Raw genomic sequence first — 16,474 nt, 5'->3', positions numbered from 1 at the left:
CCCATTTTTTGATTGGGTCATTTATTTTTCTGGTATTGAGCTGCATGAGCTGCCTGTATATTTTTGAGGTTAATTCTTTGTCAGTTGCTTTGTTTGCTATTAAGCCAACTTTTTCACTCTCCTCTTTCACTTTCATCAAGAGGCTCTTTAGTTCTTCCTCACTTTCTGCCATAAGGGTGGTGTCATCTGCATGTCTGAGGCTATTGGTATTTCTCCCAGTAATCTTAATTCCAGCTTATGCTTCATCCAGCCCTTCATTTTGTATGATGTACTCTGCATATAAGTTAAATAAGCATGGTGACAATATGCAGCCTTGATGTCCTCCTTTACCAATTTGGAACCAGTCTGTTGTTCCATGTCCAGTTCTAACTGTTGCTTCTTGACCTGCATGCAGATTTCTCAGGAGGCAGGTAAGATGGTCTGTTATTCTCTGGTATTAAATGCTTCCTTAAAACATAGGTCAACAGAATTGACATGTTTTGATTCAATGGACATGGACTTGGGCAAACTCTGGGAAATAGTGAGGGACAGGGGGCCTGGAATGCTGCAGTTGATGGGGTCACAAAGAGTCAGACACCACTTAGCGACTTACATTGTTTGAACAACAACCACATCGTTTTTAAGGTGACGGAATGAAGAGGACCTAAAAGGTCAGCAAAAATTCCTGTATTTTCAAACACTACAAAGAATAATGGATGTTCAAAAGTCCCATTTCCTACAGCTATTTTATCAGGAACATTTAAAAAGTCAGTAAATAAAATACTTACTCATCTATTTGACAAACACACATCTCCACCTCCTTCAGTGCAGTCTGAAGTTTGCCCAGAAGTTTCTGATAGATATCCTGGGTTTCTAAGTCTTCTTCTTTCAACAAATACCGGAGGCCATGTCCATCTTGCTGTCCCAGAGACAGACCTGAAGGGGCTGCCATGGTTGTGATCGTATGTTGAATGTACACCATAGGGCTTAGTTTTCCTGAGGAGTTAAAATCATTCTATAGTAACAACTATTACCTTTAGCTTACAGTAGCAATCCAGTGTAATCCATTTTAGATGCCCAACCTTACAAAAAATAAAATGCCAATCCAATGCTAAATGTAATTCAAGAATTAAAGCTTACAGGGAGTTGAGATTCAAAATTAGGATACAGTTCAATCCCACGGCCCACTCTGATGGCATGGGATGGTACTCTGCTTTTCTTGCAGCTGCTCCTCCTATATTTTTCTCACAGTCACAGGGCCATTTCAGATGAAAGATTTCACAGCAAGATGAGCTGTGCTTATCAGACATATAAGGAAGCCAAAAACAATCATTCTTTTTGAAGGAAAAGTAATACAAAATGCATAAGTCCACTTTCATCCTACAGACACTTATGCATAATTATCCAAATGACTAGAGTGAGGAATCCTTTAGTTCAGACTTTCTGACATGCCAGGAATCTATTCAATTCCAGGGATGCAGGAATAGTTATGACTGCCTAAGTTACTTGTCATAATTTGATAAAGTTTAAAAAGCTAACCTACCTTGTTCAGATTTATTTTCTTTATCATGAGAATTATGCTTCCTACTATCCAACTGAACGCCAAATGCACTCCCCAGGGATGTTGATGTTTTGGGATAAGAAACTTCCATCACATTGACATGGCAGTTGGTAGGGCAGAAGTCACTGCTGTGCAGAGGGGAGATTCTGGATTTGGCCTGTTTAAAGGTGGGCCAGGCTCTATTCTTTAGTACACGAGAAAACTGTAAATGAAAGAAGAAAGAGAAAGCAGTTAAACATGCTGTGATAATCAAACATTTCACTCCTGTTATCCACAGCAAAGTCAAAAGAAAATTACATCATGTCAACTGGAATGGGTGAAATAAATTATAAGTTGTTAGAAATTAAGCCATTACTTTAAAACCTACACATTCTTAGAAAAGCAAAGCCACAGAGGCAGCAAATGCAATGAATGCCTTTGAAACTCTGACTGCAAGGTAAGCGGTAAAAGAAATGAATTTAAGTGATCAATACCACTTAGTAGGACTCAAATCCACAGGCCCCTAGCAGCTGAGAGTCAGAGAGAGAAATTGAATCAGCGTCCTAGGACACCAAGACAGGAACACAATATTTAAAGCGAGGCAAGCTGGAAGAATAGGGTAGCTGTCAGGTCAAGGGTAGAAGAAGATTATTCCAAACACTATGAGAAAGCTGACCCAGACCTGAGTCTGTGAACAGGCTAGACAGCAAAGCTCTGTGGTGGTACCCCTGAGGCAGAACAGACTGTACCTTCCATGGTTTCTACTAATCCCTGCTGAGCCTTGGGTCAGGATCAGCCTGAAGACTGGTGTGGACTCTGCTTCTATGCCATTGAGAATAAAGTGATGCTCAAGGAATTTACACAGCTTCCTCAGATAGCCATTTAACAACTTAAAACTTTGCAATTCATCCATGGTCTAGACGTGCCATGGTTTACGTGTGTGCTGTCATTCAGTCCACTCTGAATCTTTGTGACTATATGAACTATAGTCCACCAGGCTTTTCTGTCTATAGGATTCTCCAGGCAAGAATACTGGAGTGGGTTGCCATGCCTTCCTCCAGGGGATCTTCCCAACCCAGGAATAGAACCCACATTGGCAGGTTCAATTGGCTTATGTCTCCTACATCGACAGGCAGGTTCTTCACCACTAGCACCACCGGGGAAGCCCGCCATGGTCTACACGGCCACCTACAGTCTGATCCACACCCGGGTTGTCTCTCTCAAGCTCTCTTCCCTTTGCTCCTCTGGCTTGCACTCAGTTCCTCTCCCACACCGTATACTCTCTGGAGATCCTGGTACAAACTGTTCAACGTCACTAGAATATTCTTCCTTCATTTCCAAACTTCCTCCTATGTACTTTCGAGTTCTGTGAAATTAAGAGACGTTCCTTGAGTGCCAGTCGAAGTTCAGTTTTTCTGGTGTTGGGTGTTAGGTTACAGCACTCTGTCACTCCCCCTTATAGTTATGAATAACTTTCTTATTTCCCTCTCCCTGAGCAGATGGGAACTCCACGAGGGTGATGCTGACATCTGTCTTATGTACCACAAACAAAGCATCTCACAGAGACAGGTTATAGTTTCAGAAGCAAAGGACCGAGAGCCACCAGCTCCCTATGTTTCAGTTGCGTGTGTGTGCTTAGTCACTCAGTCGTCTCTGACTCTTTGTGACCCCACGGACAGTAGCCCATCAGGCTGCTCTGTCCATGGGGACTCTCCAGGCAAGAATGCTGAAATGGGTTGCCATTTCCTCCTCCAAAGGATCTTCCCAACCCAGGGATCAAATCCAGGTAAAACCCATTGCAGGCAGGTTCTTCACCACCTAGGCCACAGGGTGTGTCATCCCCAAAACTGAAGGGCTTCCGAGGTGGTGCTAGCGGTAAACAACACACCTGTCAATGCAGGAGACATAAGAAACAAGGGTTCAATCCCTGGGTCAGGAAGATCTTCTGGAGGAGGAAATGGACTTAGCGACTTTTCTAGGTTAAATTCAAGAATAAAGATGTGACATCAAAAATCACATCTTATAAGCTCACTATTAGAATATGATCTATCTTATGTATATATTAAACTACGCTTTCAAATCATATGTCAGAAGCTACGAAGCTTAGCAAAGTGCTAGCACATAGTAGGACTCTGAATGGAACTGGACTAAAATGAAGGAATCTATTAACAAATTATTAACATATTTGATAATGATGTGAAAGTGAAAGTGGAGAGTGAAAAAGTTGGCTTAAAGCTCAGCATTCAGAAAACTAAGATCATGGCATCCGGTCCCATCACTTCATGGGAAATAGATGGGGAAACAGTGGAAACAGTGTCAGACTTTATTTTTCTGGGCTCCAAAATCACTGCAGATGGTGACTGCAGCTATGAAATTAAAAGACGCTTACTCCTTGGAAGGAAAGTTATGCCCAACCTAGATAGCATATTGAAAAGCAGAGACATTACTTTGCCAACAAAGGTCCATCTAGTCAAGGCTATGGTTTTTCCTGTGGTCATGTATGGATGTGAGAGTTGGACTGTGAAGAAGGCTGAGCACCAAAGAATTGATGCTTTTGAACTGTGGTGTTGGAGAAGACTCTTGAGAGGCCCTTGGACTGCAAGGGGATCCAACCCGTCCATTCTGAAGGAGATCAGCCCTGGCATTTCTTTGGAAGGAATGATGCTAAAGCTGAAACTCCAGTACTTTGGCCACCTTATGCAAAGAGTTGACTCATTGGAAAAGACTCTGATGCTGGGAGGGATTGGGGGCAGGAGGAGAAGGGGACGACAGAGGATGAGATGGCTGGATGGCATCACTGATTCAATGGACGTGAGTCTGAGTGAACTCTGGGAGTTTGTGATGGACAGGGAGGCGTGGCACGCTGTGATTCATAGGGTCGCAAAGAGTCAGACACGACTGAGCGACTGAACTGAACTGAACTGATATAGTGAAAAATGGGACTTCCCTGGTAACTCAGCTGGTGAAGAATCCCCCCACAATGCAGGAGTCCCTGGTTCAATTCCTGTGTCGGGAAGGTCCCCTGGAGAATGGATAGGCTACCTACTCCAGTATTCCTGAGCTTCCCTGGTGGCTCAGATGGTAAAGAATCTGTCTGCAATGCAGGAGACCTGGGTTCAATCCCTTGGTTGGGAAGAACCCCTGGAAGAGGGCAAGGCAACCCACTCCAGTCTTCTTGACTGGAGAATTCCATGGACAGAGGAGCCTGGCTACAGTCCATGGGGTCACAAAGAGTTGGACATGACTGAGCGACTAAGGACAGCACAGTATAGTGAAAATAGTCTAAACACTGAAAGACAGAAAGGCATTTAGAGAATTCTTGATCTGTTTTTAAAAATATTTATTTATTTATTTGGCTGTGCTGGGTCTGTTAGCTGCAGCATGTGGACTCTTTAGTTGAGGCATGCAGTACCTATTATTATTATTTTTTTTTAAGTTGCGGCACACGAACTCTAAGTTGTGGCAGGTGGGTTCTAGTTCCCTGACCAGGGATTGAACCTGGGCCCCCTGTATTGGGAGCATGGAGTTTCAGCTACTGGACTACCAAGGAAGTCCTAAGAATTAATCAATCTATTAATCTCTGAAGGCTTTGCTGGTGGCTCAGACGGTAAAGTGTCTGCCTGCAGTGTGGGAGACCTGGGTTCAATCCCTGGGTTGGGAAGATCCCCTGGAGAAGGAAATGGCAACCCACTCCTGTACTCTTGCCTGGAAAATTTCATGGACTGAGAGGCTCCTCAGAGCCTGGTAGGCTGCAGTCCATGGGGTCACTAGGAGTCGGACACAACTGAGCGACTTCACTTTCACTTTTCACTTTCATGCATTGGAGGAGGAAATGGCAACCCACTCCAGTGTTCTTGCCTAGAGAATCCCAGGGACTGCGGGGCCTGGTGGGCTGCTGTCTATGGGGTCACACAGAGTCGAACACGACTGAAGCGACTTAGCAGCAGCAGCAGCAGGGCTTCTACGACAAGCCTTCTCTAAGGAGAGATAAGAAAGCCTTCCTCAGCAATCAGTGCAAAGAAATAGAGGAAAACAACAGAATGGGAAAGACTAGAGATCTCTTCAGGAAAATTAGAGATATCAAGGGAACATTTCATGCAAAGATGGGCTTGATAAAGGACAGAAATGGTATGGACCTAACAGAAGCAGAAGATATTAAGAAGACGTGGTAAGAATACACAGAAGAACTGTACAAAAAAGATCTTCATGACCAAGATCATCACGATGGTATGATCACTCACCTAGAGCCAGACATCCTGAAATGCGAAGTCAAGTGGGTCTTAGAAAGCATCATACGAACAAAGCTAGTGGAGGTGATGGAATTCCAGTTGAGCTATTTCAAATCCTAAAAAATGATGCTGTGAAAGTGCTGCACTCAATATGCCAGCAAATTTGGGAAACTCAGCAGTGGCCACAGGACTGGAAAAGGTCAGTTTACATTCCAATCCCAAAGAAAGGCAATGCCAAAGAATGCTCAAAATACTGCACAATTACATTCATCTCACATGCTAGTAAAGTAATGCTCAAAATTCTCCAAGCCAGGCTTCAGCAACACATGAACTGTGAACTTCCAGATGTTCAAGCTGGTTTTAGAAAAGGCAGAGGAACCAGAGATCAAATTGCCAACATCTGATGGATCATGGAAAAAGCAAGAGAGTTCCAGAAAAACAGCTATTTCTGCTTTATTGACTATGCCAAAACCTTTGATTGTGTGGATCACAATAAACTGTGGAAAATTCTGAAAGAGATGGGAATACCAGAACACTTGACCTGCCTCTTGAGAAACCCATATGCAGGTCAGGAAGCAACAGTTAGAACTGGACATGGAACAACAGACTGATTCCAAATAGGAAAAGGAGTACGTGAAGGCTGTATATTGTCACCCTGCTTATTTAACTTATATGCAGAGTACATCATGAGAAATGCTGGGCTGGAAGAAGCACAAGCTGGAATCAAGATTGCCAGGAGAAATATCAATAACCTCAGATATGCAGATGACACCACCCTTATGGCAGAAGGTGAAGAGGAACTAAAGGGCCTCTTGATGAAAGTGAAAGAGGAGAGTGAAAAAGTTGGCTTAAAGCTCAGCATTCAGAAAACGAAGATCATGGCATCTGGTCCCATCACTTCATGGGAAATAGATGGGGAAACAGTGGAAACAGTGTCAGACTTTATTTTTGGGGGCTTCAAAATCACTGCAGATGGTGACTACAGCCATGAAATTAAAAGACACTTACTCCTTGGAAGGAAAGTTATGACCAACCTAGATAGCATATTCAAAAGCAGAGACATTACCTTGCAAACAAAGGTCTGTCTAGTCAAGGCTATGGTTTTTCCAGTGGTCATGTATGGATGTGAGAGTTGGACTGTGAAGAAAGCTGAGCACCAAAGAATTGATGCTTTTGAACTGTGATGTTGGAGAAGACTCTTGAGAGTCCCTTGGACTGCAAGGAGATCCAACCAGTCCATTTTAAAAGAGATCAGTCCTGGGTGTTCATTGGAAGGACTGATGCTAAAGCTGAAACTCCAGTACTTTGGCCACCTCATGTGAAGAGTTGACTCACTGGAAAAGACCCTGATCCTGGGAGGGATTGGGGGCAGGAGGAGAAGGGGATGACAGAGGATGAGATGGCTGGATGGCATCACTGACTCAATGGACGTGAGTCTGAGTGAACTCTGGGAGTTGGTGATGGATAGGGAAGCCTGGCGTGCTGCAATTCACAGGGTCACAAATAGTCAGACATGACTGATCGACTGAGCTAAACTGACTGAGGGTTTCTCAGGTGGTGCTAGCAATAAAGAACCTGCCTGCCAGTGAAGGCAGATGTAAGACACACGGCTTCGATCCCTGTTTCAGGAAGATCCCCTGGAGGGGAGCATGGCAACCCACCTCAGTCTTCTTGCCTGGAGAATCCTATAGACAGAGGAGACTCGCCAGCTATGGTTCATAGGGTTGCAAAGAGTTGGACACGACTGAAGTGACTTCATGCATGCAAATCTCTAGTCAATAGAGATCTATTACTCTCTCTTTATTACTAAAGAAACTGTGACTTATCTCGGAAAGACACAGAATTTAAGGCCAGATGCAAACTTTCACTCAAAAGTTCTTTCCCACTGGAGTCGCAGGATAAATACCTTAGATCAGGCTGCCAAGGCACACACAAAAGCATGGAGATCAATTTCATTATGTCACAGCATCCACTGTAATAGGCAGTTAGCCTTCTCTCTCCTTCTTTCATTTTAATCATTCATTCACACAAAAACACAAAGAGAAGCATCTATGCATGATCCTGGGTTGTGCTGGAGATACAACTCCTGCCCCTACAGACAGTATTTTTGTGTAAACAGGAACTATCTCTTGAAAGCTCATTAAATATATGGAAGAAGTATTCCCATTGCCAAAAATAAGCCCAATTATGGAATTATTTGGAAACAGGAAAGGGAATCCAGAATTTTTACAGATTCTCAGGCCAATACAGACTGAGCGGCATTCCTCCAAACAGCGCATACTTTTGCGTCTGGATCCATCACCCACACTTCCTGCCCCATGGGGATTAAACCCCAGCTTAGGGTTCACTCGGGTCCCCAGCAAGGTCTGAACATCTGTGGCCTGTACCACTGGCCAAAAACTCAAATCTGATGGCAGCAGCCTGGCAATGGAAACTAAAATATCAACCTGCTTCTATTTTTAAAACCTAAAATTTTGAGTCAAAACAATAAGGGAAAGCCAGCCTCTTTGAGATTTTAGTTTCTAAGGATACATTTTATTTTATAGAAAGAGGGCTGTTTGAAGCTTTTATTTTAGAGAAAAATGGGTTGCTTATAATAGTTTGGGCTTCCCTGGTGGCTCAGTGATAAAGACTTTTCCTGCCAATGTAGGAGATGTGGGTTCAATCCCTGGGTTGGGAAGATCCCCTGGAGAAGGAAATGGCAACCCACTCCATTATTCTTGCCTGGGAAATCCCATGGACAGAGGAGCCTGGTAGACTGCAATCCATGTGGTCAGTAAGAGTCAGACATGAATTAGCAACTAAACAACAAATAACAACAGTTTAAAAGTAAATATGTGGAAATTACAAATACATATTCACAAATGCTACAGTTTCTGTTGACACACATTTGATATACAGATGGAATTTACTTTCCATGACAGACTATTACCTTAGGTATCAACATTTTATTCAAACTGAAAAGATTTTTGAAATGTTTTCTTGTTAAGCTTGTTTCTCTACTTCATTAGAAAGATACCAACCTAGAGCCAGACATCCTGGAATGTGAAGTCAAGTGGGCCTTAGGAAGCATCACTACGAACAAAGCTAGTGGAGGTGACGGAATTCCAGTTGAGCTATTTCGAATCCCAAAAGATGATGCTGTGAAAGTGATGCACTCAATATGTCAGCAAATTTGGAAAACTCAGCAGTGGCCACAGGACTGGAAAAGGTCAGTTTACATTCCAATCCCAAAGAAAGGCAATGCCAAAGAATGATCAAACTACAGCACAATTGCACTCATCTCACTCGCTAGTAAAGTAATGCTCAAAATTCTCCAAGCCAGGCTTCAGCAATACGTGAACTGTGAACTTCCAGATGTTCAAGCTGGTTTTAGAAAAGGCAGAGGAACCAGAGATCAAATTGCCAACATTCACTGGATCATCGAAAAAGCAAGAGAGTTCCAGAAAAACATCTATTTCTGCTTTATTGACTGTGCCAAAGCCTGTGACTGTCTCGATCACAATAAACTGTGGAAAATTCTGAAAGAGATGGGAATACCAGACCACCTGACCTGCCTCTTGAGAAATCTGTATGCAGGTCAGGAGGCAACAGTTAGAACTGGACATGGAACAACAGACTGGTTCCAACTAGGAAAAGGAGTACGTCAAGGCTGTATATTGTCACCCTGCTTATTTAACTTGCATGCAGAGCACATCATGAGAAACACTGGACTGGAAGAAACACAAGCTGGAATCAAGATTGCTGGGAGAAATATCAATAATCTCAGATATGCAGATGACACCACCCTTATGGCAGAAAGTGAAGAACTAAAGAGCCTCTTGATGAAGGTGAAAGAGGAGAGTGAAAAAGTTGGCTTAAAGCTCAGCATTCAGAAAACTAAGATCATGGCATCTGGTCCCATCACTTCATGGGAAATAGATGGGGTAACAGTGGAAACAGTGTCAGACTTTATTTTTTGGGGCTCCAAAATCACTGAAGATGGTTATTGCAGCCATGAAATTCAGATGCTTACTCCTTGGAAGGAAAGTTATGACCAAACTAGACAACATATTAAAAAGCAGAGACATTACTTTGTCAACAAAGGTCCGTCTAGTCAAGGCTATGGTTTTTCCAGTGGTCATGTATAGATGTGAGAGTTGGACTATAAAGTAAACTGAGCACCGAAGAATTGATGCTTTTGAACTGTGGTGTTGGAGAAGACACTTGAGAGTCCCTTGGACTGCAAGAAGATCCAACCAGTCCATCCTTAAGGAGATCAGTCTTGAGTGTTCATTGGAAGGACTGATGTTGAAGCTGAAACTCCAATACTTTGGTCACCTGGTGCGAAGAGCTGACTCATTAGAAAAGACCCTAATGCTGGGAAAGATTGAGTGCAGGAGGAGAAGGGGACAAGAAAGGATGAGATGGTCAGATAGTATCACCGACTCAATGGACATGAGTTTGAGTGGACTCTGGGAGTTGGTGATGGACAGGGAGGCCTGGCGTGCAGCAGTTCATGGGGTCGCACAGAGTCAGACATGACTGAGCGACTGAACTGAACTGAATGATTCTAAGTAGATTTATGGTCAAGAAGTGATGAAGAAGGGATTGCTTTTAAAGCACTGAAGTCCTAGTTCCTAAATGAAAAATAAAAATAAATGAGAGAGTACTCCATAGGACTGATACCTAGTTGGCTGCCTGCCAAATATGTGACGCAAAGTCAATTCTTAATCTCCCTGAGGAAAAAAGCAGGATGATAAGAGTATTCGGTACACATGGCTACTTCGAGGCTCAAATAGCAATAATGTACATACAAGAGCTTTCAAACTTCAACAACATTCTTTTTATCATTTGAAATCACTGCCCAGTAGCCTGTCCACTTCTGCTTTAAAAGGTTCCCAAGCACCCAGTTACTCCTGAGGAAATGGGAGATGCTTCTCATATGCCAGGATGTTTTTGAGAATCACCCACTTTGGGGGGAAACCCCTATACTTTCTGCTTCTGATCCCCTATAACATACACCCCTCATCAATTCAGTTAACTCACTAAGTTGCATCAGACTCTTTGTGACCCATGGATTGTAGCCCACCAGGCTGCTCTGTCCATGGAATTTCCCAGGCAAGAATACTAGAAGAGTGGGTTGCCATTTCCTTCTCCAGGGGATCTTCCTGACCTTTGGATCAGGAAGGCCTCCTGCACTGCAGGCAGATTCTTTACTAACAGAGCCACCAGGGAAGCCCATCTTTACCATCTGAGCCAGCAGGAAAGCCCCATATACACCTCTCATTTTGTCTCAAACCAGGCTGTTAGAAACCAAAAATAACACCTTCTTTAATTGTTTATGTCATAAACAATTCAGCACATAGCTTGAACTGATCTTTTCTCTCCATCCCCAAGGCTTCTTCGAGTCCAAATCACCATCAATATGGACATCTTACAAACAAATCTGATGATTATGTCACTTTGAAACATCACTGGAAAAATCAGATTTTGTCAGGTTTCCTTTTTAATTGCATCCAACTCAAATCCTCCTTTCTGGCCCAGGCAGTCTGTCAACTCTTCCTCAATAAGATCAGTCTCATTTCTAAGTCTTTGCCTTTGCTTATGATATCTCTCTTTACTTGAGAATGAAGTAAAGAGAGATATCAAATCAATCTGACACATCTTTCCAACTGACAGCAGCTAGCATCTGCTGACTACTCAATCCAAGAGGATTTCTCCTCCTCTGAAACGCTATTGCCCTTGCAGTTCCCTGGTGGCTCCACAATAAAGCATCTGCCTGCAATGCAGGAGAGACAGGAGACAGGGGTTCTACCCCTGGGTCAGGAAGATGCCCTGGAGGAAAAATGGCAACCCACTCCAGTATTCTTGCCAGGAAAATTCCATGGACAGAGGAGCCTCATGGGCTATGCCCATGGTGTCGAAAAGAGTGGGACACAACTAAGCAATTGAGCATGTACTCATTTGCAGTCAGAACCATGCTGTTTAGCACAGTAACAACTGCTGCTAAGTCGCTTCAGTCGTATCCGACTCTGTGCGACCCCATAGACGGCAGCCCACCAGGCTCTCCGTCCCTGGGATTCTCCAGGCAAGAACACTGGAGTGGGTTGCCATTTCCTTCTCCAATGCATGAAAGTGAAAAGTGAAAGTGAAGTCGCTCAGTCGTGTCCGACTCCTAGGGACTCCATGGACTGCAGCCTACCAGGCCCCTCTGTCCATGGGATTTTCCAGGCAAGAGTACTGGAGTGAGTTGCCATTGCCTTGGTAAACAAACAATAAGTTTTAGAATAAAAGGGAACAAGGTTCAAATTCCACTGCTGTTCCCAGCTGCATGCCTTTGGGCAAGTTAGCGGACCACTCTGAACTTGAGTCACTTCATCAAAGAAATGTGTCTCATAACACTGTGTTGGTAAGATTACACAACACAGGCAAACTGTAAAATATGGTTTGTTGTTTAGTTGCTAAGTCGTGTCTGACTCTTTTGGAACTCCATGGACTATAGTCCGCCAGGCTCCGCTGTCCATGGGATTTTCCAGGCAAGAATACTGGAGTGGGTTGCCATTTCCTTCTCTAGGGGATCTTCCCAACCCAGGGATCGAACCCGTGTCTCCTGCGTCTTCTGCATTGGCAGGTAGATTCTTTACCACTGACCCACCCAGGAAATCCAAAATATGGTACACAATGCCTGATATCAACTGTTATAAACTGCAGTCCTCTCCATAACTGCAGGAAGAGCAGGGTGGTGAGTGCCAGCATATTCAATCATTATGGCAACACCTCCAAGGAAGCTAATGAGTATTATTATTGCTTCATGTATTTTGACCTTTCTTCTCAAGTGGACAGTAAGCGGGAGAGGGAAGTCTTCTTCAAATAACTGACTTAAGGTCCCATTGCCTACACAAAGGGTACACATTTAGTAAGTAATTTTCTAGTCTTCCTGTTCCATATTGCAACAAACTTGCTTTTGTGGACTTCAGTTTTTTGACCTCTGATATTTCATTAAGGAATGCATTAAACATATCTGCCACATAAAATGGATGTCTGCTTCTTTTGCAGGGCTATGTTTAAGGGCACTGCCCTGACATTCCTGTTGTTGCCTCTGAAACTCCGGGTGAGAGATTTCATTTAGAACTCCATCCAAGGAAAGTTCTGCCTCTCTTAAGAAATTATGTATATACTACAGAGATGCTGATAGATATGTAACAGTGTTCCTTTTTAATTTTAGCCATCAGGAAGCTGAAGGCCAAACAGAATATGCCACTTGAGTAGGTAGAGTCTTAGGACCTACTTACCTATAGCCCTTTATTCTCTGATAATCTAGATCATCTCTCTCTGTCTCTCTTTTTTTTTTTCCAATGAATATCATCTTTTAAAAAAAATTTTTTTTTGAAATAAAAATTTTTTATACCATCTCTTCTAATAATTTTTTTAAGATTATCTTTTTTGATGTGGACCACTTTTAAAGTCTTTATTGAATTTGCTACAGCGTTGCATCTGTTTTATGGGAAGATTTTTGTTATTTGTCTTTTTGTTCCTGAGACATGTGGGACCTTAGATCCCCAATCAAGGATCAAACTCGCACCCCCTGCATTGGACGGTGAAGTCTTAACCACCGGACCACCAGGGAAGTCCCTCTAACATAGCTTTATCTCTAAATTTACCTGTTCATTTTCCTTCGATATTCATTCTCTCCTTCTTTCTCTGAGAAATAAAGTTCCTTAAGCTTTAGTTTGGCACATGCGTGCTAAGTCACTTCAGTCATGTCTGACTCTTTGCGATCCTATGGACTGTAGCCTGTCAGGCTCCTCTGTCCCATGGGATTCTGCAGGCAAGAATGCTGGAAGTGGGTTGCCATGAACTCCTCCAGGGGATCCTTCTGATCCAGGGATTGAACCCGAGTCTTCTGTATCGCTGAGCCACCGAGGAAGCCCTTACTTTGGCACATGGATGCCCAGTTTGAGACTACATGTCCCAGCCTCCTTCGCACTAAAATCTGCTGCTGCTGCTGCTAAGTCGCTTCAGTCATGTCCGACTCTGTGCAACCCCATAGATGGCAGCCCATCAGGCTCCACCGTCCCTGGGATTCTCCAGGCAAGAACACTGGAGTGGGTTGCCATTTCCTTCTCCAATGCATGAAAGTAAAAAGTGAAAGTGAAGTCACTCAGTCCTGTCCGACTCTAACAAGATGTAAATAGGGATGGTGTGTACAACTTCTGGGTCCTGCCCTCAAAAGGAAGCAATTCACTCTCTGCTTTCTCTTTCCCCGTTTAAGGGGAATTCATTTATACATGATGGTGGTGAGCCAACTTTGGCTTTGTGGAAGATGGCAATATCCTAGAGGAGAAAACAAAAATATAGGAGGATCCGCAGAAGATCATCAAGCCCCAGCACACTGGACCCCTATCCGTTGGGCTTTCACAAGAGTGAGAAATAAACTTTCTGCTTTAAGTCTGTGTTGTCTTGGCCCTTCTTAAAGCAGCTGAATCAATACCCTATGTAATGTGCCCTCATCCTAATGTTTTGCTTTTACTTAGATAGTTTACCTTCCCCTATGTATATTTCTTTAAGCTACTTCTACTGCTTTTGTTGTTTGAATGAATGGAGAGAAAATAGGAAGAAATTGAAAACGAGGTAGAAAAACGAGACACAGAACCGTGACAAGTTTGATAACCAGAATCTGCCTGAACCCTACCATACTTTATACAGATCTATCTCTGAAGTAGAATGACTCTCTTTTCAAAATGTGTTCAAAAGGGAACTACTAATTTGCATTTGTTTAGAGCTTTTAAATTTAACTTCAAAGAACTGTCACATCTCAAAGGGACAGGAGAAGTAAAAAGAAAATCTTCTGTTCTTCGGCTTCCGCAAGGCTTATTCGTGGAATCGTTCTCAAACTCAAAGGGGTCAACAGCAGTCATGGAAAGAGGGTGAACAGATATGACAGTTATACAGTGATCTTGAATATCACTTTTTCTTCATAAAATTATGACATCTATATATATTCAACTTAACAAGCCAAACAGTATGCTGCTAAGTCGCTTCAGTCATGTCCGACTCTGTGCGACCCCACAGACGGCAGCCCACCAGGCTCCCCTGTCCCTGGGATTCTCCAGGCAAGAACACTGGAGTGGGTTGCCATTTCCTTCTCCAATGCATGAAAGTGAAAAGTGAAAGTGAAGGCGCTCAGTCGTACCCGACCCTCATCGACCCCATGGACTGCAGCCTTCCAGGCTCCTCCATCCAGCCAAACAGTATTGGAAGGCCTTAAAGAAAAACACAGCGAGTCCTCTTTTCTTTCTCCTACCTGAGGTAACCAAGATTGAAATTCCTTGGGTATTCTTTCATGCATTTGCCTATTTTTAAATGGATGTATCTGGACACAAAAGGGCTTATCTTTTATTTACCATATCAAGCATAGTCAGTTAAGTCATATTCACATACACTGGGATAGATAATATTTCCTAGTATGACCATCAAATTTTAAGCAACTAGTCTCTCACTCTTTTTTTTTTTTTTTTAGCTTAAAGAACAGAGATGTATTCAGTCACACTTCCGCAGGCAAGAACTTCAAGATCAAGGGAAAAGTGAAAGTGAAGTTGCTCAGTCATGTCGGACTCTTTGTGACCCCATGGACTGTATAAGCCTACCAGGCTCCTCTGTCCACGGGATTTTCCAGGCAATAGTACTGGAGTGTATTGCCATTTCCTTCTCCAGGGGATCTTCCCCACCCAGGGATCGAACCCAGGTCTCCCACATTGTAGAAAGACGCTTTACCGTCTGAGCCACCAGGGAATTTGGCTAATTCACTTTCTGGTGAGGAGACTCTTCCTTTTAGGTCATTCATTGGCTATTAAACTCCCCCACACACATGTGCAAACAAAATATCCATGCAACCAGCCTCACTTTGAAGAAAATAATTTAATTAGCTATCTTCCCATTGATACAAATAGAAAAAAAATTAAAATATATTAAAAGATATGTTTTGGAGATGCATTTTTATTTACTCTGTCTCTAAAATATATTGTCAAATTCGCTAAATGTTCTCTGTCTCCTCTGTCTTCACCAGAGTCTATGCCACCACCATCACTCACCTGGACACACCTCTCTAGATTGCAAGATTGCACCTTGCAATCTATTCCTACAGGGAAGCCAGCTCTTTTTTTTTGGATGTGATGTAGACCATCTTTATTAAGTCTGTTACAATATTGTTTCTGCTTTATGTTTTGGTTTTTGGGTGACGAGGCATGTGGGGTCTCAGCTCCCTGACCAGGGATTGGATCCACACCCCTGCACTGGCAGGCAAAGTGTTGACTACTGCACCGCCACAGAAGTTCCCAGCATGACCTTTTAAAACCTACATTAAATGAAGCCACCATTATATCTAAAAACTTCCAACTTCTCGTTGATGTAAGAAGAAAACCCAAAGTCCTGAAAGGTACAGAGTTTCACAGCATCTCATGCTGGTCCCTGCTGAAGTCTCCACCCTTAGGACTAATCTCTTTCCACCTGACACCCTGGCCTTCTTTCTGCTTTGAGGCCTAACGGACTGATGCTGAAGCTCCAATACTTTGGCCACCTGATGCCAACGGCTGACTCATTGGAAAAACCTTTAATTCTGGGAAAGACTGAAGGCAGAATGAGAAGAGGGCAACAGAGGATGAAATGGTTGGGTGGCGTCACCGATTCAATGGACATGAACATAGGTGGATCTCGGGAGATGGTGAGGGACAGGGAGGCCTGGTAT

General features: G+C 43.2%; 1 protein-coding gene across 2 annotated transcripts in view; it reads right to left on the bottom strand.

Annotated features, from left to right (window-relative positions):
* The window catches only part of PREX2 (phosphatidylinositol-3,4,5-trisphosphate dependent Rac exchange factor 2), a 302,189-nt gene that overhangs the window by 127,132 nt on the left and 158,583 nt on the right, over nucleotides 1-16,474 (bottom strand). For both annotated transcript variants that reach the window (XM_019973769.2, XM_070802636.1), the window contains exons 24-25: nucleotides 1,523-1,742; nucleotides 768-975 (exon numbers count right to left, since the gene is read on the bottom strand). In XM_019973769.2, coding sequence (XP_019829328.2) covers nucleotides 768-975; nucleotides 1,523-1,742 — 428 coding nt within the window. The remainder of the gene's footprint in view (nucleotides 1-767; nucleotides 976-1,522; nucleotides 1,743-16,474) is intronic.

Source organism: Bos indicus, chromosome 14 (assembly GCF_029378745.1).
Source record: "Bos indicus isolate NIAB-ARS_2022 breed Sahiwal x Tharparkar chromosome 14, NIAB-ARS_B.indTharparkar_mat_pri_1.0, whole genome shotgun sequence".
NCBI classification, from domain to species: domain Eukaryota; kingdom Metazoa; phylum Chordata; class Mammalia; order Artiodactyla; family Bovidae; genus Bos; species Bos indicus.
This window is presented reverse-complemented; position numbering and strand designations above follow the sequence as displayed.